Source organism: Haemaphysalis longicornis, unplaced genomic scaffold, assembly GCF_048455015.1.
Source record: "Haemaphysalis longicornis isolate Haplotype H1 unplaced genomic scaffold, Haemaphysalis longicornis Haplotype H1 scaffold_6, whole genome shotgun sequence".
Classification (NCBI taxonomy): domain Eukaryota; kingdom Metazoa; phylum Arthropoda; class Arachnida; order Ixodida; family Ixodidae; genus Haemaphysalis; species Haemaphysalis longicornis.
Genome location: NW_027526407.1, coordinates 211605962 through 211632089, shown reverse-complemented (window position 1 = coordinate 211632089; position 26128 = coordinate 211605962). Strand labels below are relative to the sequence as shown.

Below are 26128 nucleotides of genomic sequence, written 5' to 3'. Positions count from 1 at the left end.
TTGCACTTGCGCCTGGACTTGCGCTTGCGCTTGCACCTTCTCCTGCTCCCGTCCTCGCACCGCGACCCGTGCCTGCTCCTGGCGTTGGCTGGCCACCAGCAAGTCCAATTTCCGATTAATTTCCAGCATGCGCATGTCTTGCTCGGCGATGTGCTTCTTTAGGCGTTCGTTCTCGTTGTGTAGCTTGAGCATTTCGGGGCTTGGCTGCGGTGAACTTGTCGGGGATACGGCCTTTCGCTCTGGCGTTTGCGGTCTAACCATGTCGGCCGACGCCACACGCTCTCTCGACTTCGACTCTCGCTTGCGACTTGCGCTGCGGCTCGCGCCGCAGTTGCCCGAGCGCCGCCGGCTGCTGCTGCGCTGACGTAGGCGCCCGCGCTCGCTCGCCACCTGCGCCTGTGCCGTCACGTGGGCACGCGGCTGCAGCTGCGGGAACTCTTACAAGCCTAATCGAGGCTGCTGGGCCTCCACGTGCTTACGCTCCCACCGGCGGCGAGTGACCACGTAGGGAACCTTGTAGCGATGTTTGCACCCCGCCGCCCCGGTGGGATGCGTTCCGTTACATAGCTTACGTCGAGGCTTGCATTCCCGCTCGTGTTCTGGGCCAGGGTTTGGCGCGTTACACGCAAAGCATGCTTTCGTGTCCGGAAAGGGGCACACGTCCGTCCTGTGACCAGTGGCACACCTCAAAGTGCTGCCTGTACAGACTACACTTTACGAGCACAGCACCATACTTCACATAATTCGGCACCTTCTTGCCCTCAAACACCACAATCACCGTCGTGGTGTTCCCGATCCTGTGCGCGTCTAACGCGAGTGGGTTAGCGTCGTTCACTATGTTACCCTGGAGCTCTTGGCTCGAATCAGCCAGGGATATCCCCCGAATGACCCCCTTTGCCGTGCCGTTAGGCGTGGACAAGTAAGCGTTACCCTTGTGGTCATTGTCCCCGACCCGGAGCGACCGGATCCCTGCATATTTGCTTGCCCTTCCCTCGTGCGGGGTGCTGATGACTATAATATTCCGCGCCACGTTCGTACACATGGTGTCCTCTTTCGACTCCTGCATCGTAGTACCCGCCGTCGCGAAAATCGCGGTCATCAACCTGGACACTTCGGTGCGGCCCACGTTGAGCCCACCGCGCGGCCGAAGCACAACCTTAATCTCCTCGCGGGGCAACGTCCGCGGCATGCGCGCTGCCCTGCCTATCCTAGCCGATACCCTCTTTGCGAATTGCGAGTTGTTAACCTTAGGGGCTGCATGGGAAGCAGGAACCGACTCACCGATTGCCGCGCTGGCCGCTCGCTGCCGAAGTCGCTTGCCGGCCGCCTGCCATTTCTCCGTGTCCGTGGAGAGAAACTCGGTGCCGTGGACCGCCACCGTTGTCCTTCCATCGTCGTAGCGCACGTTCGTTGTCGTGGGTCGAAAATCGTCTCCGTCCACCAGGCCTACACTGGTGTTCATCGCTGCCGCTTCGCCGTCCGTAGACGCCATTTCCCGCCGCTGGCCGCCGACTCCGGCCCGCCCGGCCCCGAGCCCGAGAGGTGACTCGGTTAGGCTTAGCTGGACAACCACGCTGGGAAACTTTCACACTCAGAAAATCCGGTGAAAATTCGCTGCACCTCACGAATTTTGGTACCGGTCGATGCCCCTCACTGAGCTGCGTCGACTAGTGAAGGTATTCCATCGGCGAGGGTAATTAGCACTGCGCAATTAAGCATAATCTACGGAGCCAACGCGACACACGTTCGCTCGTTTCGGCGACCGCAGCGCCACCCCCAGCACACAGAATGATTTTATCCCCCCGCCCCCCCGCCTGGGCCGAAACTTCAAAGTGTGATGGTAAACTGATGTCCAATAAAGAAACTGAACGAATCACCCTCAGTATGTCGAAGGTTTACTCCTCTCGACCAGCGGGTGTAGCCCAAACGAACCCATTCCCGTTTGACCCATTCCCGTTTGAATCCATTCCCGAAACCCCCTTCCTGCTTGACCCGTCCCGTGTGCGCCCGTTCCCGAAACGACCTTTCCCGTTTAGGCGCTTCCTGTTTCAGCCCGTTCCCAAAATGCCCTTCCCGTTACAACCCGCTCCCAAAGCGCCCTTCTCATTTGAACCCGCATCGTTCCAACCCACTTGAATTTTTGAAAACATGCGTTACCGTCTTCGAACCTGTTCCCCAAAATATACTTACGAGCAACGGGTCATGCACTAAAAACTTGTATGCACCAAATTTTCTAGAATCGACCGATATTTCCAGCCGATAAAAGTTTCCGAATGCATTAGGCCGATACTGCCCTCTTTACACAAAATTTGCAGCTGCGAAAGTGTACTAGAAAGATACCCAATATCTTGAGTAATGCACGCATTGGATTTTTCTGCAGTTGGTGTTTGTACGTGCGGCTGAAATTTGTTTATCAGCCGCGCTTATGCTCATTGTTTGGAGCGTAGCTTTCTATTCGGGTTCGAGAGATCCATAGATCAAAGATGTCCGTAGGAGAGACTTTGAAAAAGGCAAAAACATGTGCAGAAATCTGAGAATTGGTAGTAATGCCTTTTCCACGTGAGTAATGGGCAGATTTGTTTATTTATTTACAGATACTTTGCGGCCTGGTCGGGCTCATGCAGGAGTGAACATAAAAACACATCAGTATTGGTTGGCGTAGTTTAAAAATGCCCAACATATAAATGCCCAACACAAAATGCCCAACACATATGCAAAAGACATAAATATGTAATAGACGCAAAGGGGTCCGAACAAGGATATGCATTCTTAATGTATTCCAATTTTAAAACACGACGATTAAACCAGAACACATATTTCCAATACGTGGGGAAAATTCTGTTCGTTCACTGTTCGTTCAGTTAACGTATTCCACGAAGAAATTGCACGAGGAAACAAAGAGAACTTTCGAATAGTAATTCAGCTGGTTGGCTGCTTAAAAGTCTTACTACGTTGTATTCTCGCTGAACGTCTGAAAGGCCCTAGGAGGTAGTATTCCCGCGACAATTTTAAGTTTCTGTATTAAAGAAAATTTAGGCTAGAGACGACCCTGGGCTGCTTAAGTTTCTGAAGGTTTGTCCTATTATGCAAATTGAGTACCCTAGAGTTACGGGAATAAACAGAATCAATAAAACGCAAAGCTAAGTTTATAATTTTCGCCGCTTCTCATGTGGAATATGTATCCAGATATATAGGGTTACTTTATTTTTATACATGTTTTATCGTTTATAGTTTTCGTCTGTTTCTTTTGGACATTGGTGTACGCTTGGGGCTATTATAACATTTAAATCTGTTAGTGCGCCAAATACGATTTCTTTCGAAGTGAGGGTGTGTTTGCGATTTTTTATTTGTGCTTCCGCGGCGGTTTTCTGGGCTTTTTCATTTTAACATTTCTGGTAATGGAGTATCAGATAGTTTTTATTTATTTAGTTCACTTTTAACATTTGTTGTCTTTTCGGGGGTGCGATTTAAAATATTTCGTTCTGCAAATTATCTCCTTTTGCACTATTACAGCGAATAAATGCGCTAACGCGCCAACTGTCATCGTTTTTCAAAAGCAGCGTGTTACGCGGCTGATGAGTTGGGCCTGTGGAGGGGGGGATGTAATTGTCAAAGAGTGCACTTAAAAACAAAAGGGTACTTCATTGTGCCAGTGTGTGTTTTGACTTTCATGACACGTTAACCAGCCTTCTGGACCCTTTATTATAATCTGGAGAGGGAGATAATCCGTAAAGGCGGTGAAAGTTGTGCCACTGCACCAAGTTTGTTACCGCGAGAGCTTCGCTGAAATGCTGCCTAGCACAATGGCGCTCCAAATTCCACCTTAATTAAGCAGGGTGATGTGGCTGTCTGACATGCCACAGCAAGGTGTGGCCACTCTCTGATCCCCAGTTAGGTAGTAGGTATTGCTAAACGCCACCCAGAATCAAGTTGCATGGCTGCAATAATGCTAACAAGAGCCGTGGGTTCATAATAGTTAGTTCAAATGTGTGCGTTATTTCTGATACCTTCTACAACAATTGTTAGGCGTACCTTAAATTTTTCGACGTAATCCTAATATAAACATTTTAAACTTTGTTGTGCCTAACGGTACCGATTTTTTCAATTCGTCATGGCCTTCAGAAAGACCACGGTGAAATAAATTTTTTGGAGAGTGATAAGCAAGACAATAAAGGCGAAAATTCTACTACAGCTTTATTTTTTTTAATCTGGTACCCACAATGCCTTGCTGAATGGCAGTTGCGGGTTGAATGCATAAACACACACACTAAAAACACAACCAGTGGCCTACAACAAGACATAATTCAAGGAAGCCGTAATGGCGAAACGAACAGAACAAAATACTATAAAACTGTAAAAGCCATTAGTGGTGTGACATAAATGCTTTAAAAAAACGTACAGTTGCATAGTTCTTAAAAAATAAAGAATAAAGACCTGTTGAATATTACATACGCGTACATAAATACCGTCATGGACAAATAAAACACGTTCACAAACATATGAACAGAGCACACAAATAGGGCGATTTTTTGCCATGCAAGTCAAATTTACGCGTGGCTTAATTACAATAACAAAGATTTGAAATCTGCCTTTCCACGCAAAAGAAATAGCTCGCCATTATTGAGCCTACACGAATACTATTTTTCAATTTTGTGTGTTCCGGATCATATTTTTCTGTGTTCGCATTCCTTTGTCAATGACTGTACATGCCTCCAAATACATATACATATACCACAATACATGTACACATGCCATATACTATAGGAAATGAGGGGCTCGTAGAAAGTAAGACAGAAATAAGGGTTGGCAGCCAAGAAAACCTCGGAAAGCAAAGGGGAGGATGTGGTAGGTAATTGAAACAGATAAAGAATTTGGAAAGAAAGAAAGAAAGCGCAGAAAAAATACCCGCCAGGTGGGATCCCAACCCACGGCCTCCAGAATACCGGTCTGGTGCGATAACCACTACGCTACCGGCGGGGCTATATTTCCCCTCCACTTTCTGGGTATTTATGTTAGGTATTTTTTGTTTCCTACGCTTGGGGGTGGTAGCCAGCGCCACTCTGACTACTCGGGGTGAAGGGGACCTTCTTTTTAACCCCCGGGCCGTGACTCGAGTGTCTACGACATGTCGAGAGTGGTCGACCAGCGTTGAACCCTCTTAAGCTCCCTATGGCACCAAGACTGCCATAGGGAGCTCCTCTGTTCTGGCAGCAACTTTAGCGAGCTCATTCAGGCGCTTTAAGGCGCCTGGATAAGCTCGAACGACAAGGAATGCTCAAAATCGAACGATAAGGATGGCAAAATTTCCGGCCACGACGTGAAATGTGTAGAGCCCCGTCCAGACGGACTGAAAATGAGCTGATCAGACGCCGATTGCCGTAGTGGGATTTCGTGTAGAGGTTAAGCCTCAACTCGCGGTCATTGTAGTAGCGGGTTACAATCTTCCCAAGTTTCCTTTTTTTGTGACCGTGGTTAGCGGTTTGCAATAGCAGTCGGTCTTGATTTTTACCCGACCGGCCGAACCGCAAAGGCCGACGTAGCCATTGCTAGAGTTACGTCTGATCATCTTTAATTATTATTGGTGAGTAATATTTAACAGTGAGTCTAGCTAGCCAGTGAGCGGAAGAGGTTTGGCCGGTTGGATAAATATCAAGAGAGACTGCTCTCGCTGAAATATTGTGAAGCGAGTGCAAGGCAGCGGCTTGGAGTTTCTTGCGGACCCAGCTAGAGTTAGTCGGAGTACGCCTGACGTACCTATAAAAATTGCGCAAACTTCCGATTTATTTTTAGACACATCGTATAATTATGCTTGCAGAAAATAAACTCGCAGCTTGGGACACATGAAGAAGTTCCTCGTTGTATATTGTTGGAGCAGCGATGTGTGCATTGGATGCAACTTTTTCTTTCAACGTCATTCTCATCTGATCCTTCACCGCGGTTATTTCATCAGGAGGATGATTGTGGTCTGCTAAAGAGAAAGAAATAAATACATAAAACGTTGAAATAAAACAGTATATTAGTACGACACCCTAATTATAACAAGTCAATAAAAATTCTCGCGGAGGCTGGTCTTGACATGATCTCCCTCTGTCAGGATTTATGCAGGGAAACAGGACGATCTGTAACTAGCGCAGCGCCAAGCAATGGTTCCGTTCGCATTAGGGCGCTTTTTGTGGTACTTGTATCCACCCAAGTGCAGACACTGCTTCTTTTTCTGTGTTTCCAAGATCACAAACGAAGACATGTTGCGTGGCTGGCAGGGAAAACTGCTGTGCTCGTTTCCAGCTTAGCAGGCACCCTTAATATCCGAAATGTGTTTAGAGGGGGATAGCCACCCCAAAGGCAGACAAATGAACACGTCCTGCCAAGCGCAAGAAGTTAATAGGCCCGGCTGCGGTAAGGGAGCTGAAAGGGTGGGGAGGATAAGAACGCAGCTCATGGCTGTTATTTCAGAGCAAACTTCAAAGGCGCCACAGGATTACCACGGCGCCCACGCTGTCGGTGGATACAAAACGTAGGCGCCGTTTTCGCCCCCCCCCCCCACCGTTTCAACAAAAGTCACATAGGGTCCCAGCGCTCATATCGCCGCGACAACTCGCGAGCTTTGCCAGCTGAACCCGTCTTTAAGTAAACCAGACGGCTCCGAAGGAAGCAGTACTGAGTCCCCACCCTTCAATAGAGCAGAGCTTTCCGCTTTTCGTCGCTTTTCTTGGAAAGCCGGGTAGCGCGTCTAGCCGAAAGAAATAATCCCAGCCATGGAAGGGTGGTCGTGAAGAGATTTTCAAAAAAACTGTGTCGTGCGTGCGCTTATAACCGTGGAACCTTGATAAACAAACAATGCATACCCGTTTCCTTGCCCGATATCGGCAAATAGGAAAACAAATGCAGTTACAGTTTCACTGAGGCTTTCCTTCTCAACTCGTGAAGTGACGTTTCAATAAGTCAGTAAGAAACCAATCACAGTTCTCCCTCGTCTGCACAATATGTCGGCACAGAGTGGGCTTGCAAAGGGTCAGATAAAGCTACAACATCGGCGCCATGATGAAACTCGCCCTGCTGCAACTGAACGGGAGATGTCTGATCTCTGATACGACGTATCAACACGGTCAAACTTTCAGTCAAGAACGCCGGCGAGTGGCGCATGCAGAAGTAACCACGTTTAATCTAAACTGGGCATTTGTAAACTGTTTACATTGTTTTGCACGAGTCTAAACTGTCGTTTCGCTAGCCGATATTCTTGCACAAGTTTGCCGACGTCTGTCTCACGTAGCCTGTAATGGGAGTTGCGCGAACGTGAAACTTCTGACGAGATAAATCACTGGACGCTTAGAAGGAGAATTTATTGCGTAAACACGTTTATGAAGGAACTTCGAGTAGTCGGAACTTAAAACCCATCCATCATTCACTCACCAAACGCAAAAATAACTTGCGAGAAGCACACTCTAAGAAATAAGGGAGAGAAAAGGGAGGAAATCCTGCTTTTCCTCCCTTGCGCCCGTCCGTTCCTCCCCTCCAATGATGAGACGTTGCGCGCCCTCTTTCGGAAGCCTTCAGAGGGAGAGAATTTCCTCCCTCCGGCGGCACGGGGAGAACGGGGAGGAGTGGGGTGTGGACGACTCTTCAGCGTTCAAGCGTACGCTTTTGGCGTTTTCTCGTTTATCGTAGCGTAGCTTATTTATTATTTTTTAGCGTAGCTTATTTAGTGACGCTAGCGCGAGCGGCTCCGTCGTGGCGGCAGCGCGTCGACACGCAATAAAGGGCGAGTAACCGCATGAGACCGGCGAAGTCGCGCGCAAGTCGCTGCGTCGACGGGCGTTGCTGGACACGTATGACATCCTGTTGAAGTCGTTTATGAGCAGTTATTGTCGATTCTTGAACTGCAATTATCAAGACTTTAGCTTTAGCCCTCCCCCCCCCCCCCCCCCCAAAAAAAAAAAATCGCTTGTCGTCATTAGTTATTGCTAAGTATGTTGGCGGGCAAATATTTAAATGCTGCGAACTGTATCTCGAGCCATCACGGTCAAATCAGAACAAAATAAGATAGGATGATAAACGAAGACGCACCTCGTACAACTTATTTACTTGCTACTTGATTTAACCTTGATGCTGTGACCGACTGCACGTTCAGGAATTGAAATTGTAGGCAAAACAAATTTCAGCGCTGCCGTAACACTGCGGTTACCGTGGAACGTCATTTGTACGTTGAAAGGAAAGGTACTCTGGCACTCTGTCTGTACCCTGTAAAAACACTGATCAAACTCTCGCCTCAAAAAAAAGAAAAAAAAGGACAAGGGCAGTGAAGATCGTTTCCCCGAAGTCCGGTGTCGATCAGGAACCCAATCGCCCGGGCTCCGGTTGATTTGGCAGGAGGCTGGCTAGGCGATGGTGTTGAAGTTCTTGGAGGCGGCGGTCGAATTGACGAACTCAAAGCGTTGGGGTTGATTAAATGAAACGAAGGGTTTATATGCAGCTATTTACAGTGGGAAAACTGGGTACATGAATAATAAAAGAAAAACTGCAAACTTCAGCTAGACGCTAGCTCCGAGTGCGCACAAAGCACTCGAGCTCCTCAACTTCGTCTAACTCTCCTACTCTCGGAGCGTACACAAACCGCTCGAGAAACAACGGCCGAGACCCTGTCTCGCCGCAAGATCCGTCTAGTTGCCCGGTGCGGCGCTGCACCCATAACCTCCGACGCGATCTTAACCTCGACTAGGGGGCTCACAAATCCCAACCTAGCGTTAATGGTCGAGACTCCTTGTCTCGCCGGGAACTGCCCGCTCAGCGCTCAGACAAGAACCATCTCCAACGGCCAAGTTGGGTCTTATATAACCTCGAGATCACACTCTCTCGGGAACGCCCCTGTAGCGTTCGTACACGCGTATGGGCGTGCCCAAATACATGCAGACAGCTGTCACTCAGCACGCCACGGAATATTCATTGAGGCGCCGCCACCTTCGGGTCAACGGCACGCTCGTAGACGAGCAAGTTCGAGCGACCCCGCGGGGCGAAAACGAAAGACGGCGACAGTGCGTCATGCTGACCAGGGCGCGACAACAATGGAGACGCCGGTAATCCCAGCGGGTCCGGCAGGCGTTCCTGGAATCCGGCGCTGCCGTCTGTCCTCTCAATGGGGATTATCCTTGAGGAATGCGAAGGGCCAGACAATCCGTCTCCCGCGCACGCCGCGACGAATTAGCGGTGGCTGCAGCGCAGTGTCGGCAGTGCTACGTCGCCAGACAGAGCGGCGCGTTCTCACGCGCAGCCCGGGCACCTGGCCGCTAACTCATAAGTGGACCTTACAAGGGCTTTGCCAGGATTCGATCCACGGACCTTCAAAATACAAGTCTGACTCGGAGCCGCTCGACCACGCGAACACACGAACACCTTGCTAGAATCAGGTGTACTAACTGAGGCTGCCCACGAATAGTGTCGGGTATGCTTTCTTTTGGTTGTATTTGATAGATTTTAGCAATGGTAAAGGCTGCTTTCTTCTTAATTCTCATCCGGCTCAGCCGTCCGGCTCGGCCATCCGACTCGAGTTGGCTCTGCCCATCGGCCTTCGGCAACATGGCGGCGGCGACCTGCGGGGACGGTGTGCGTCGTGCGTCGCACAACTTGATTGTGATATCAAAACGACAAGCACTTGCAGAAGTTACAACAGAGCATGTCGGTCCTGAGTCGGTACTGCGATATGCGTTTATCGTTGGTCTATTTCAAATGTTGGCGCTTTGTGTGGAGCCGAGGCAGAAAAGGCACCAGTACCAGCGTCTGCGGTGTGGTGCGCCGTGTTTTCGTTTTCTATCAAGTGTGTAGAGATACGCTCATCGTGCTCATCGCTAGCGCGAGAGGACCGATAAGTCCAATTCATCGTGGCCCGGCTTTCGCGCGCTCGGAGCTGTCAAGGTCTGTCTCCGCGCTAGGATCATCGGACAACGTTCAAAATACGGTCACTGTGCGTGAAATCAACGCGCCGGTCAGCGCTTGTGTACAGTGCAAGTTTTCATATCAAGTGCGTACGCCGTGCTGTTATCTTCGCTTGATGTATCGAAGTTTGGCTCTCGCAATCAGCCGTGTGCACCAAAAGCCACGATAATGCGATTGACGTGTGTGGTACGTCGCAGTTCTCCCGGAGTTGAATGTGTGTATGTGGAGCTACGGCGCCGCAATCTCCGATACTGCAAGAAACACATCGCATCCGAGAGGTGCACCTTTTACATCATTTCCCCTGTGTATATCTGCGCAGTTGGTGGTGATGTGTGGCGGTTTTTCTTCGTTTTAAAATGTGGGTGCCGCTGGTGGACTGCAGCGTTCCAAAACCAGCGACGTGAGTGCTCCGCTAGTTTGCCTATTCTAGTGGCCTTGTGATTTGGTGGCAACTGTGCTTTGAGCAGCAACTGCAGTGTGTGTCCAGGCTGTCTTTTTTTTTTCTTTCGTGTTCAGCACTGCCTGGTTACGTGAAGGGTGCTTCATGCGAGATGCTGTTTCGGTTTGGGACTAGTTTTCGTGGTCATTTCACTTGCAGCTGTTGTTTGTTTACGCATGCCGCGTATAGGCACTAGGTAAAGCTTTCATGCACCACTATTTGAAAAAGCACCTTTACTAATGAAGTACGTGGTTATTGTTAATGTAATCATCATGCAGACATGACATATTCCTGTGAGTAATGTTTACACACCATGTTCACAAAATGGTTTTTATCATAAAACTTTTCAAATGCCCATTTACGCTTTTTTATTATTGTTGTTTGCTTTGAGCCACAGCAAAGTTGGCTATGTTTTGGTCTTCCCTGAACTCTTAAAATGCCAGCACTGTCAATCATCAGTGAACATTCTTAAAGCTGAATCGGGGGTAATTCGTGTTCAGTGGGTGGCACACATGACTTCTTTTGAGAATCCCTCTTTGGTCCCAACGTATCTAGTATTTTTCAGCTTGATTAAGCTCATCGAATATGAGGGGTCCCAATTTGCTGCTTTGTTGTTTGGTTCTAGCGATGAACTGAAAAACCCGAGCTGTGACTCTGATTAGCTTTAAGATTTTGCCATAGTGTTCCAGATTGATCATGCCCGACTCAGCAGTTGGCGATGTCGCTGCAGGCAATGATCTTGTTTTCTTCCTTTCCCCTAGTTCGATTTCATCGTATATCGCTTTCGGAACCACTCGTTCCCAATATGCATGCGGGACAAATCCACAGTGCTTTGCTCCGCTACAGTACGTTTTTGGCCAGCTGCATGGCCGGGATCTTGCGTGCTGGATTTTCTTTTGCCGGATAATGTCTACATACGAACTTTTCCGCGAGGCATTGAATTTTAGTGACTCAGTTGCACGCCAACGGCTTCCAGCTGCCAACATCTTCATGAATCCAATGGAGTGCTGTTGTTGAACCTGTCCGTAGGTAGATCTTTGAAGGCTGTTGCTTGAGGGTTTCCAAAATAAAGCCACTCAATTGAACAGCAAGCAGGCATGCCATCAGTTCCAGTCTCGCCAGTGTAATTTCCTTGCCTGGTGCCACCCTTTGTTTGCTTACCAGAGTTGTCGATCTTCTACCATTTCCACCCTCCAGGGTGAGGTAGGCAACTGCCTCATATGCCATTGGACGGGTATCGGCAGAAATGTGAAAGCAGTCCGCCCTCCCTACATTTGTTTGCGACCTGTAGTACCGGGGTACGTGAACCTCAGGGAGATAGGGAGTCCGTCTAGCTACACCTTCCAGGCCGCCGTGATGTAGTTAGGTAGCGTGTTCAAGTCGATGTTTTTACACCACAGTTCGTGGAACAGGACCTTGGCATGGACAACAAAGAGAGAAAGCCCCCTCTCCCCCTCCCCCCTTAGTGGTTCATGTTGAACCTCAGTGCAGACGACAAGACGCAGTGCGATAACAACACGACACATGAAGCACTGCTGTGTCCTGTCGTTTGCGTTACGGTTCAACATTCATCACCAATTCTCCCAAGTTTTCACGTTGCACCCTAGTGGGTGTAACGCCATTGTTTGCAACATGGGCCAATTTGTGAATGGTTCTATGCCATGAATACAACCCATGCATGAAGAGAATGTTATGTTAAGTGGCCAGCACACGGGTCCCACGTACGTCGCAAAAGCTTCAGCACACCCGACAAATAACCGAGATGCATGGTAGCCTGGGAGTCGCGTTGAAATCACTGGCGTAGCATTTTACTGCTTCAAACATTTCAGTTGCATTGTTGTAGAGCTTCACTACAGCTTTCTCAATTTCAGCTCCTGTGAGCACGTCATCTGTGTATGTCTCACAGTTTAAGGGTACTGCTCTTTGTTTAAGTGGCGTTGAAGCGTTTCAGAAAGTAGAAATGGGTTAGCTATCGTTCCGAAAGGGATTCAGGTCATTCAGCAAATCAAAACTGGTGAAAGTGGTACACCCGGTTTTGGCATTGCTTGAAACCACAGGAAACCCAATGCACCTCTGTCCACTGGTTTTATGCCAACCTTTAAAAATGCTTGTTTGATATCCGACCCTAGCAACACTTGATGTCTTCGGAAGTTCCGCAATAGGGCGTATGCACTGGCCTTTTGACGGTGCGACGATGCTACCTACGCGACGACACCGACACCATATCCACGGTTGCATTCTGCCGTGCAGGCAGCATGCTTCCCGACGCAAAACGTGGTTTGCAGCACAGTGTTGGTAACAACGTTCGTGTGGGCAGTGTTTTTTCTGCGTGATTCGTGGGTTTGCGAATGCCTTGTCACAGGGACTAGTCAGCATTGTTGTTTCGAAATTTCGGACTGTGCTGTTCACACTTCCACAACCGCATACCCGAATCAGGCCCCACAACAAAAGCAAGCATGTCGCTTTTTTTTTCTGTTTTGAAGCGAGGCTAGAGCAGTGCTTGAAGACAGTCTGACTTCATGCAACGAATTCGCAAAGAAGCTATCGATGATGGGTCTAATCAGTACCGAATCAGGTGCGCCCACTTTATTTCAGGTGGAGACGACGGGCGTCAAAGCTTTCACCTCATACCTTGCACACGCTTGTAACACGATGTGTTAAGGTAGCTGGCGTACTTTATCGATGAGGCTAACCCGACTGGGCATCCAGCCGCAGCCTTGTCTACTTCGAGTGTTTTTAGGTGAATACGTGTACATGAAATGCAACTTTTGGTCAGGTAATAGTGTGCATCCAACCCCTTTGTCGTCTTCGACTGCTATTTAATGACCAAGTGCATTCTGTGATTATGCGCTAAAACTTGACGTTGGCTATACAATTTAACTGCTACAAAAAAAGCGCAGAGGTGAAGACTTTTGGAGTGACAAACTAGAGCAGTATTGTTAATCACTTGTCTTGGCGCTGTTTTTGAAGTATTCAAAGCATGTTCCATAACCTCGTTTTGCTTATAATTTCCACCTCGTCTACACCGAAAAAAAAATGCACTTGAAAATTATCGGTGGAATCTTTGTCAACATGGCTGCACCAAATTTTATATACATGTCTCACGATCGCTTCCACCCAGAGCCGCTGCGTAATTGCTCACCTTCATTGGGAGCTTAGGTAAATGAAACGGGTGCAACAGATTCAGTACTGATTAGTCCCATTATCGATAACTTCTTTGTGAATTCGTCACATGAAGTCAGACTGTTGTCAAGCACTGCTCTTTACTTTTCCACACCTGCCAGGTTTCCCGAATTATCCGGGAGACTCCCGGATTTTGATGGTTTTGTACAATTGTATGGTCGAAACGAAAATCTCCCGAATACACACCCGTGTTTGGCTAAACCTTTCTCCCAGTCTAGCCACATTGTGCTGGAGCTACCTGACAACCCAATTGCATCCTACACCACTGGACATCGTAATAACTTGTAAAGCATAGTTGGCAATGCACGCAAGTTGAACTGGTCAGTACCACAGAAACGCTGAATGCGAGAGGCATTTCAGCATGGTAAATAAAATTTGCCCCTAGTTCCGATCATCAAGTTCTCGCACAATCCGAGGTCAGTCGCGTTCTTTTGGCGAAGTGTAGCAGGAACGAACATTGTTATGCTCGGCAGTACTCCCAGGGGTTGTTAAAAAAGGCGGCGTCAGCCGCATCGAAGATTTAGCAGCTGACCAGTCGTGTAGCGCGTTAGTAGCTTGGACGAAACAGTTCAGCTACTACTCTGTTGTGTTGTAACTAAATTAGAAATGCATGTAAATGTAAATCATTCCATTCTGTTGCTACTAATTTTTGTATCCCTCCTACTCCGCCCCCCCCCCCCGGACTCTCCCTAATGCCATCTCGGCAAACCTGGCAGGTATGATTTGCTTCGAAGCAGCAAAAAAAAAAAAAAAAAGTGACACGCTTGCTTTTGTCATGCGGCCTGCTTTGGATCTGCAGTTGTAGCAAGCGTGCACAGCGCAGTCCGGAATTTCGACGCGAAAACAATGCTGACTACTACTTGTAACAAGGCATTCGCAAACCCACAAATCACTCGGAAAAAAACACTGGCCATAGGAACGTTCTTGCCAACACCACACTGAGAACCACGTTTCGCAACAGGAATGGCACGGCCCATGTGACAAAATGCAACCGTGCAGATGGCATCGGTGCTGCTTAGCAAATTGCACCGCCACGCATTCGAAAGCACATCGCATACGCCCTATAGACTGACTAAATCGGTGGTCAGGTTCAGTGCGTTTTAGAAGTTGTTGAAATATTTTGGTGAGTTACTGTGCGATGAGACATCAAAACCACCCGAAGCTTGTGAGAGTAATGCGCAACAGCCTAGTGCAGCATGTAGTAAACGGCATCGGCTTCACTCGTACTGTCCATAAGTTTTGCTATTCTTAGCTGGTCGTAGTTTCTGGTCGTAGTTTCTGCTCACAGCATCGGTAGTCCTGACACAATTCTGGGGAGTTTAGAAAGTGTTTTATCAAGTGGTGTAGCGACATTGGCTTCTAAGGAAGTGCCTCCTTCTAATGTCCATCCATTTGTTTGGTGGTCTCCAAATAAAATTTAACGTTAGGATGTGGGCTGTTTGTTTGTGAAGGAAAGTTTGACATCCACCTAAAGGCTGTTTGTTTCCTCGATGTCGTTCACTCCAGTTGATTCCAGTGTCCAGGACTTGGTCAACATATCAGCCACATTTCTTTCGATGGCAGACATTTTTAGCATGACTGTTTTCGTGTACTGCGCAGCTCCCTGAAAGGCTGCCACTCCTACCGTTGTGCGCTGAACTTCCCCAGCTCAATTCTTGGTAATTTTACATTCATCTGTTGTGACGTCATCTGTTGAGGTTCGCCACTGTTCGTTTTTTCAATTACATTAATTGCTGCTGTTTGACCCGGAGAGTTGCTCTCGGTCACCATACAACTACTGCTGCAGCCGTGCCAAGCATTGCATGATGCGGTCAGTGTACTCCTGTACTTGGGTACATTCTTCCTCCAAGTCATCCTCGGAAATGAGGGGCTCAATCTCGTTGAGTGTGTCCAGCTTCATCTGTATGAATGTCAGGCGTGCATGCAGCACTCTCGATTCGTTGTGTTACTTCTTTTTTTTTTAATGTGACAGAAGTTTTTAGCTGTTACAGATATTGTTCATCTGCCTGCAAAACACAGGAAAATAAAATAGAGGTGTGGCAATTTCTGAAAATGTCGAACACTTTGCGAATATTGTTTGCTATTCAATTTGCAGCACATTTTTAATATTCAAAGTGCACAATGTTTTCGAGTGTTAAAAATTTGGGAATAATTGAGCAGTAAAAGTTGGATCTGCCGCATGACATTCAAACTTTCTAGCTTCACTGCATGGCATGCCCTCTTTCACTGACTTTATGCATGATGCCGTAGTTGTGCAAAAAAGCTTAACACGCGGTCATACTTTGATTTGATTGAAGGGTTTTAACGCGCCGACGCAACGCAGGCGATGAGGCGCGCCGTAGTGGAGGGCTCCGGATTAATTTTGACCACCTGGGGATCTTTAACGTGCGCCAAAATCTCGTACACACGGGTGTTTTTGCGTTTCGCCTCCGTCAGAAAAGCGGCCGCCGTGGCCGGGAATCGAACCCACGACCTCATGCTCAGCAGCGCAACGCCTTAGCCACTGAGCCACCGCGGCGGGTCACGCGGTCATACTATCACACTTAAAAAAAAAGAGAAATTACCAAGTGTATACCAACCGTGGTAGAGGTTTGAGAAGTGTCAAAGGCAGTGGGGCTCAAGATCATCGCTAATGACATCGAGGTTTTCCAGGCTTTAGCACACCATTTGCTCTCTTCTCATTTTTCTTCCACTCAGTTTTTATGTGTATACCAACTTTCAGCCTTTTGTCCACCTGCTTGTCCACCAGAAGATCAGAAAATAAACTAAAAAATCACTCCACAAAGTGAACACCCTCTTCCAAAATGCTTATGCGGAGGCCCATACTCTGTGAAAGAGAACATGTGTCATCTCTTGTGCTACTGCACGCAGTATGCAACCCAACACGAAACAGCGAAAAGAACTCTTGTGCAATTGCTACGAAAAAACTTTTCAGAACTGAATCACTTTAGTGAACTTTGGCGGTCACGCTGACACAGTGCTAGGGACAAAGGCTCTAGATTGGTTGAGGTTCTATCCTCAGATCTGTTTTCCTACTACTGCCATTTTTTCAAATGTTCCTGATTTATTTCATTCTCCCTCTTATTCATTTTTCTGCGTACTCTTTCCACATTTTTTTTTCATTTACTGTGTTCACCCCATCTGACGCAGCAAGCAATGCCATTTGTGGGGCTGTCTTCAGTATTCATTAAAGCTTTCTCTCTATCTCGAATCATTTATTTAGCATTACTATCATCATCTGGGAGGCTCCCGTGCAGTTACAGCTTTCAGCCCCATTTCATGCAGCAATGGCCTCGGTCTGCCTTGCATGGTTCTTCCACTACACCCTGTTGAACTAAGCTCATGTGCTTGCGCTTTGTGTATAAAGTAACCGACAGGCATCCTGAGCTTGAGAATGCCTTGATTGGGCTGTGTGTCTAGCTGCCATTCCAGGTGCAGAAGCACAAATGAAAGGGTGTAGCACTTTTGTCTTCTGACTGGTGCCAAGCGTAGGGAGAAATGGAAAAGGGCACTAGAACGGTCGGAAGCTGACTGTTTTAGCTGATATGTTGATATGTTGACTAATTAAGTACGTCCAAACCCACTTATAACGAACTCAATTTCTGCGATGCATACATTATATGAGGGCTAGTTATCTTCAATGGTAAGAATGACCTTATTGCAGAGAAAGGTACATCTAGTAAACTAATTTAAACTTGAGGCTGCTGCTTAATGACATTGAAAATAGTGCTTTTTACACACGACTTCGTGTGAAGGTGCTCTAGTATACTTCCTTCAACGTAAGAGAAGTTCCACAAAAAACATTAGAGCAACCTACATACCTGACCCAATAGCAAATGTTTGCAGCTTAGATGAATCACCTATGTTGAATGTGTCTGCCTTGTTATGTGAGGACACAAGACACACCACACAGGGTGGATTACAAGTAGACGTCTCTGTACAGGCAGCGAGGTGAGTGACTACGAAGGAAAGTTTGACATCCACCTCAATGCAGCTGTACGGCTACAAAGGATAGCCGTAGAGCTCTCTCAGAAACTTCACAGTTGAAGAAAAATTAGTCCTGGTCCAGGATGTGGTGTGTACCTATAGCCAACAGTTCAGGATACTACATGTGGCAGCAATGAGAAGGTTAAAATAAACTAGGTAAATATTCAAATGAATCAAGACATATGTTCAGATGTATTTTTTCAGTCGCTAATACATGTGGAAAAAAAAGAAACTTTAAACCGGTGTGTACAACGGGTGAAAGAATGGCATGGTAATGACGAATAATATTTTGGAGTATGCCGTGGTCTTGTATCGAGGCCAAGTTTGTAGGATAACAAGAGCAAAAATTTAAGGCATTAAGACCCTTTTTTCCCTAGTGCTGGAATCGCACCAGTTTGAATGAGCTCAGAAACAGAACCCGTGCGACCATATTGTGCGACTATAGCTATAAATCTGAACAGTAAAGAAATGTAAGATGTAAAAACTTTCTCTTTGACTAATGTTTGAATCTCATCAGCTTACGTGATCTCACAAACAGAATTTGTGCAATTATATTTAGAATAAATAAAGTCAACAGCCTTTCTTAGAGTCTTTTCAAGCAATTCGATATTATTTCCTCTATAGACCATGAGACCATGCAGGCATACTGAAGTTTCTATCAAGTTAAAGTAGGGTACAAAAGTCGTCTAACTTTTGCTGGAGCATTGGTGAGTTTATACTTTATAAAACAGACTTCACGACAAGATGAGGAAACATTGGTTTTTATATGGGACTTCAACTCGAGTTGCTAGTTTATGCAATAGCTAAATAAGTACATTTCTGAGCTTCGGGCGACAGTTTTCCTGAAAAAGGGTAAAAAAATGTGAATGTATTCTTTTTGTCGACGATATGAAGGGAGATTGGTTCATCCGGTTTTAATCCCGTAGCCCATTCATGACTCCAGGACGGGATATTATCAAAAATGGTGAAATTGCGTGTATTGCCAAATCTGGATGGGCTAATTTACAGTGGAACCAATTCATTACAGAAAAATTGAAGAAAAGACCAAGGGCGCTACCATGGGGACCATTAAAAGTACGAGAAGAGTGTCAGCTCTATTCGCTCCAATCCGAAAAACAAGCAGCTACCCAGGTTACAATAAAGGAGCGAGGAGGGTGGGAGGCAGTTTGTGAATTAATTTAAATAAAGGAGCGAGGAGGGTGGGAGGCAGTTTGTGAATTAATTTTTTGAAATTAATTTGGCCAGACGGCAGGTACCACCAGTAAAGTGCAGGCGGTGGGTCCGACCTGCATCTGTGAGTGATTAAAAAAAATTCCATTCTATTGTATGAATCCTTCATGCGTTCAGGTATATGGCCACCATATGCAGACGTATACAGGCACCTTTTTTTATAAACCCTGTGCCAGGTTCGAAGCCTGTGCTAATTTGCAAACAAAATCTGTAATGTCGGAATCAGCATAATTAACTGTAAGCAACTGTACTGGAAACATGCAGCAAAGTGTTAAACGCGCCTAGTTGGGTTTTCTCTGAATTTTATTTATTAATTAAAACTATTCACCTGGTTGGGAGCCTTCGTACAGTCGTCCAGAAAAAGGAAATCTCGTTGTAGAACACAGAGATCAAAGCCGGCATCGCCATTAAAAAAAAGAAAGAAAACACTGCGGCGTCGGTCGGTGGAACTATTCCTGTTTTTTCCAGTTACTAAATACGATCGCTGGCTGCCCGTTTTGAGGGAGTTGTGCATGTGGTTATGGGAATTTTCGGCAAAATATTCGGTAGTAGGGGAGAATGCCTGTACAGGTGAGGAGAGAAGCATTAGATGAGACAAGGGAAGTAGCCAGGTGAAAGCAGATTTCAGCAGACAATTGAAGAAGTCGAGAGAACTTTTTTTTTCTGTCCAAGCTTATGCCGCTGCTGTGTGTTCAAGTATTTAAGTAGTAATTTCCTGGAAGGCTTTGTGTAGTCAAGGGTTTGCAGAGTCGAAAGCAACACGTTTGCTTCTCTGTAGAAGTATCTCCGAATTACTTAATTAGGCAATGACCAATTGTTATACCTGAAACTCTCAAGTTTAAAGTGTATCTAAGGGCCCGTTCACAGTTGCGACGAAAGCAAGCGAAAGCGACGGGAATTTCGTCGCTTTGTCGCGCCACGATAGTTTTTGACGAATGGTCGGGACCAATTTTTGTCGCCGTGCCACAAAGCGACTGAATTCCAGTCGCTTTCGTCGCACTGTGAACGGGCTTTAATGTTGATCGAGTGCTTTAAAGCTCAAATAGATCGAGAGCCTTCATCAAGGCGGAGTTCTGACCAAGTGCTGCAGTCGGCGCCGAGAAGAGGGATAGCGACGAAAGCATTCACGTCGCTTTCGTCGCAGTGTGAATGGGCCTATATGCTAAGCTCGGTTATTTTTGTTATGCACTGTGTCGTATACAGCCTGACCTACGCTACGCCATGCGGCGTAGAAACGCGATAAACGCGATACAGCAGTCAAAAGGAATGCGAGTTGTGCCGGGAAAGCCATCGCGCGCGGGCGGAATTCGCTGGAAATACGCTACTAAATACGAGTTAGTACCGCTTTTTTTCTTCCTATACTAGATTTGCGTGGACCACGAGCTATCCGAAACAAAATAGTAGTCAAACACTTTCCAGAATGAGGAGTGATGATAAGTTTCCAACCCGAAGGCGCACTATGTGATCACCAACGAAAAAAGCTGGGCAGCCATTAAAAACAAACCCCCTTTATTATCACATAGATGCTATAGCAGCCCATATTTCACCGTTCGTAATTTACATAAATGTGCACTGTTACAGTAGTAAAAGTAACCAGTGTAATGTTTAGAATATACTTGTTCGTTATTTTCGCAATTTTGCAAAGAGCAGTAGGGTTCAGTGGTTTTCAGTGCCGCACAGCCATGATGACTATATAAACAAACACTGAAGTGTACGAACTGTCTTGAGAGGCTGTGTATGTACGTTATTTGTATATGTGTTTGCGCCTTGGTGTGTTTATGTGGTTTGTGTTTGTAAGCGGTATGTGTGTTGTCTGAACTTACGATGTTGAACTCTGGTTATGTATGCAATAAACGCCCTCGTGCCGTTTTTTTTTTTTTTCTGAAAGCGCCATTTTTAAAACAATTTTAACTCAACTTTCTCTCGCTAGATGGCAGTGGCTACCACGCAATTCAAGCAACTGGAAAACAAATTTATCCAGCGCTTTTGAAAGCAGTGCAGTCGTTATTAGTCCAGCAGTAGTATTGCTACCGGCAGAAGCATGGCAGAAGCCACTGGAGTATTTTTTTTTTTTTCATCCGTGCTGCCGCGGCTTGTTTGGTGCGTGTGGGTTAGGTTGGCTGTTTTGGAGAATTTAGGAGAGATCACTTTGCTGGCTGGCTGGCAGGCTCGCTGATGGCGACTCTTGTGCGTAGCAAGTGTGGTGCAGCCATGCCCAACGTTAACCATGCCGCCGAGTGGACTCGCGCGAGTGAAGTTCTGTGCAGTGTGGACGAGTGTCCGCTTAAATCCTTCCTTCTGTGCGATAACTGCAATTCGTCGTCGCTTACGGCAAGGCACACCTTCTTTTAATAAAGCTCGCATGCGTGAAAAACGATCGCTGTTTTGAAAACCTTCAATATTCCCCAAGCATGCAAACGGGGTCGGTCAAGCACGACTCAAGTCGAGAGCAATCGGCGCGGTACGCCATACACACTCGCGCTCAAACTCCCTCTCGGGATGCTGTTGCGGTGATGAATCGACGTTTCAAATGAGATCCGAAGACGCGATATAGGCGTTTGACGTGCTGCACATTTAGAACGATGAAATGCTTCGCTGCTCACAATGCTCCGCTGGCCCCGCTCGCGTCCCGTCTGTCGACCGCCATATTTGTTTTGAGGGAGAGAGTTCCGTCCCTGACGGCGGCGGTTTTCCTCCCCCGCGCAGGTAGCAAAGTCTCTCCCCTCGCTGTGGGAGGAAATTTCGACCCCAAAGGGCCCAACATATGATACATTGCTTTTCCTCCCTCAAGGGAGGAAGCGCTACTCCCTTTTTTCTTAGAGTGCAGCGATACAGCGCCGAGTCCCAACATCACGCAGCTCGACGATTGCTTTCCTGTTTCCTGCAATAAACAATGCTGTTAACGCTGTTTCGTTGATTGTATACGCTTCGCTTTGGCTTACTGCAGAAGCGCTCAACAGTAAGTTGGCGGTTAAAGCTCTTGGTTGATCAGAATTTATGAAAACACGACATACTTCTGGGTTACAAATGGGAAGAGGCTTTTATGCAGCAGTTTTTCGCCGCGCGCGCTTCTCACGTCGATAGTGTAGTGGATAAAGTGTCCGACTAGGCTAGCCGTAACGTTGGGCTGGCCCGGCGGCCGCTAGTTCAAATCGCATACGAGCACATTTTTTTTTGTTTGCTTGAACGGTTTTCTGCCATTTCACACAAAAAAATGTAAGATTCCCGAGAGAATTCGGCAAAAGAACGTGAAATTCAGCAGAGAAACTGGCTACAAACTGTACAAACACCCAGTAGGTCTGAGTTCTGCTGCAATGGTTGCCAGACAACTGAAGCGGCCACGACACCACTCACGTGGATAGAAAACTGTTTTTTGGCAACGAATAAAGGATGCATTATTTTTAAAATATCGGGTTTGCAGCTTTACAGAATATTATACACACAGAGCATTGAACCGCATTGAACTCTCGAATGTACTTGACGTGAAGTCATTCTAGCTGCGCTGCCGACCGACGGCGCGCGCATGGTCGCTTGCGATGCGCCTCAAAACGAGGATTTCAATGGCGCCTCCTAAATTCTAGAAGTAATGTATTGTGAAAATATTTGAGATTTATGTTCTTGAAAGGTCGTTGAAGCAGACAAAATTAAGCAAAGACAAATGCATTTTCTCTTCACGACCCCCTTAAGGTCTTTTGGGGCGAGCCGCACCTTTGTTGTCTCAGGTCTATACAGCGCCGAGGGTACCTTGTGACCACGGCGGATGGTCTATCTAGTTGCCGGGGGTAATTACCGCATTAGAGCATGCAATGAGCGGGTGCGTCCTGGTGGGTGGGGTTACCCTCAACGCGGCGTCATTCTTGGGGCTAGAGATGAATAGAGAAAGGCCCGCCGCGGCGCTTAGCGAAGTTGCACCGGCCAAGGTACGCAGTGAGGTTCGACTTTGTAACAGGTCTACAGTGTCACCACTACAACGGATATATGTGACGAGGGACTGACAGCTCCTTTTGTAATGAACACGCCTGGTTGACAAAGGCTAAAATTCCTTCGGCGCTGAACATATTTTCGGCGTCGTCGTAGAAACAATACTTATAGAGGCCGCCCGAGGGTCGATGGCCAGCCCTCGGAGTTGCTATGGGTCGGTTGGTTTTTATTAGTTATTTACTCGTCCTTTGAGGAATATCTTGAAGGATGAGTTAAAGTTAGCTCTAGATTGTAGATAAAATGCATTTTGTGTATAAACCTTTGGTTGATTGTGTGTGTTAGTGGCTCCTGCTCACACTCTTTCGGGACACGGCCATGGTGGCGTCGTTTTAATGCAATAAAACTTAAGTGCCTGGTGTTTTGGTGGTGGTTGTAAAGGAGCTAGAGACGAGAGTTAGTCGAACGAACAAGAGCAAACGGGGGCAGACGCAGGGCGACCCTCGCGACATAAATACGTGCATTTAGTTAGTTAGTTAGTTAGTTAGTTAGTTAGTTAGTTAGTTAGTTAGTTAAGTGCATTTAGGTATTTCGCTGTTTTCGTTTTCATAAGCGAAGTGCTTGTTAATTTGTTAATTTGTTGTTCATTTGTTAATTGGTTTGTTAATTTAAAAGAATCATTTGTTATTGTTAATTCGTTTGTTAGGGTTTGTTAAGTTAGAAGATTAAAAGATTTGTTAATTGGTATGACCTGAATTGTAACCAAATGTCGTCGTCTGCCCAGGTTTGAAAAGCAGTCAAGGACTTTGGATGTACTGATCATGCTATCGCAGCGGCTGTGAACAAACGAAAATAAATGAAAAACAATATGAAAATGTTTTTTATACGTTTCATAAACTGGGTACGTTATTCCGGGAACAGGCTAGATAGAAAAATACGAAACGGGAAGGTTCTTTCGCCCAGGGTTGAAATGGGAAGGCACAAACGGGAAGGTTGAAATGGGAACGGGTTCAAACGGGAACGGGCCAAGTGGGAAAGGGCGAAACGGGAAGGTCGTTTTGCGCCGGGTTGAAACGGGAGGGAACAAGCGGGAAGGGTGAAATGGGAATGGGTTCAAACGGGAACCTCCCCGACTAGCGGGTCTTCCCACCCCTCTCATGATGCAGTACGACCTGTTGCTGCGGGGACATGTTTCATGGGCCCCATTCCACCCCCTGTGTGGGGCCACAGCTATAGCTTTGTTGATGTCATGTCTAACTGGTATTTCAGTGTTTCTACCGGCCCGATAAATCACCGCCCTCCCGAAGGGTAATGTCACCTTGAGTGTGGTCCCGTTATTTTAGACGGACTGCGAGGTCATCGGGTTGGAATGCAGTGACCATTACCTCAGGCAGATGTGTGAAAACAACTTAGTGCGCTTTTTACACTTGTGCAGGCAAAACTTGGACAGCCCGATCGCGCTGCGGGCGCTCGTTCGCAGCGCCGGCCTGCAGTGGAGCCGGAAGCCGCCGGCGCACAGCCACGGGGACATGCTGCTCATCCTGCTGCGGCTGTCGCTCGAACACGGCGTGCCCGTGCTGCTGCGCGCCAGCCTCGGACCTCCGCTCAGGCTCACCGCCCACAGCCGAGCCGTGCTCAATGTGGACCTCCACTTGCCTCCCCCGCCGGCCGCCATGGGGGAGCGCACGCCCCAGGTGATCGAGGGCTCGCTGCGCTGGGTGGCCCACAACGGCACGGCCATATCCCGGTTCCAGAGGGCGGCCATGGCCACCTTCGAGACGCTGAGGCGGCTTCAAAACCGGCTGGCCTCGGCCCCGCGTTGGCTGGGCGGTCTTCGTTACGTGAGCTTCGGGCAGGTTCCCAAAGAGCTCATCCCCTTCGTCACGGCCGGGCAGTTCACGAAACTAGCCAACGCTGCGCTCCCTACAAAGGAGAACAAAGATGTGCGTCTTCTGGAATTGGTGAAACTTTCCTAGAATAGGTCACTGCTGTTATGATTTTCCATAAGCATTAGATCATTGCAACTTCGTTTCTTTGATGAGTCGTCTGGCTCAGTGAGATATTAAGCATACACACTTTTGTTGGAAGTATCCAGCTTTCGATAAATGTGTTGCTGCTAACTTGTAAAATATTTTGAAAACCGTACTTCCCACCCTATGCGCGGGCTACGTGGTTAATTTGGCAAAAGAATAGCCTGCCTGGCTGCACAGGCAAATAGGTTTTCTAGACCGGCGCGTCTAAATGCTGGGCGTTCGCTAATAACTGCACGTGCGTGCCTGCACGCTTGCTCATTAGTGCGTGAGCACGTGTACGTGTGCACGTGCATGGGGATTTTACTTGCGCGCTGCGTGCTACATGCTAAAAGGAAACTAAGTGTGTGGGCTTGCACCTCTCCGCATTAGGACTACGGGGTTTGGTGAGGCATGAAGGTGCGTGTAACACGCCGCACCGTTTTTTCGGGAAGCGATATTTTCAGTTACGGTCTACGCGAACACGCAACCTGGTTTAGAGGCTTCTGCGTGTGTCACAGTAATTTTTGAGTGGCCCGTGGCCCCTCACATACACACGTGGCCTCTCATATTCTGCGCATAACTTGGATGTAAATCGCGAGCCCGATTGGCTACTTCCAGGCTCGTCACCTCCGTAGGCATAAAGTGCCTTGTGCCATAAGAGAGCTCGTTAGCGCCCCAATTTCCTTGGCGAGGACCTTCCTCGGGATTGCGACAACCCCGCTTCTAATATTTTTGTTTGGCTACCAATTGGCTTCCACACATACTACCTGCGAAAGCATACGTGATGCCGCCGCAAGAGAGGTGCGAGAGTTGCTCTGGACGGCATTGAAGCAATCGTGTACCAAGACGAAGGGTCAAATTGCCGGCCGCCTTCCCATGCCAACACCGCAGTACTTCGAGCCCACAGATGTGCTGGTCACCGCCACCCCGACGCTGGTGTCCGCCTTGTGCGCATTCGTCCACTCGACGCCAGAGCCCAGCGTGGAGACGCTCCGCCTGGTCCGCTACCTTCTGGTCGAGAGCCTGCTGCCCGTCGCCACGGGACAGCTGGCCGACGTGTACGGCCTGGGCCGGAGGGACGCGTTCAGGCTCCGCGCGGACGCCTGTCTGCGAGACGCGGTTGCCTTGTTGCCGCGCGCCTGGGAGCACCTCTTCTACGAGGACATCCTCGCACAGAGGTATGCGCTTCTACACACCATTGTGGAAACGCGGTCCTGTATGTCGTCCTTGCTAGTTTCTTCAAGCTCAGGGAAAAAATGCAGCGCAGGGCCTGAGGGACTGTGCATTAAGATATCGTCCATTCAGCTGAAAGCGAGCGATATAATTTTTTATAGGTTGTGTGAAAGATCAAAGAGAACTGCAAAAGTAGCATTGTTACGTGGTGAATAATAAAGCAAGATTCTCGGGGTAGTAGCTTTTCGTCGAGCGATTG

General features: G+C 47.7%; 1 protein-coding gene across 1 annotated transcript in view; it reads left to right on the top strand.

The window, feature by feature from the left end:
• The window catches only part of LOC144143467 (neprilysin-1-like), a 69773-nt gene that overhangs the window by 20189 nt on the left and 23456 nt on the right, over positions 1-26128 (top strand). The window contains exons 3-4 of the mRNA XM_077675214.1: positions 24120-24627; positions 25588-25874. Of these exons, the coding sequence (XP_077531340.1) occupies positions 24120-24627; positions 25588-25874 (795 nt within the window). The remainder of the gene's footprint in view (positions 1-24119; positions 24628-25587; positions 25875-26128) is intronic.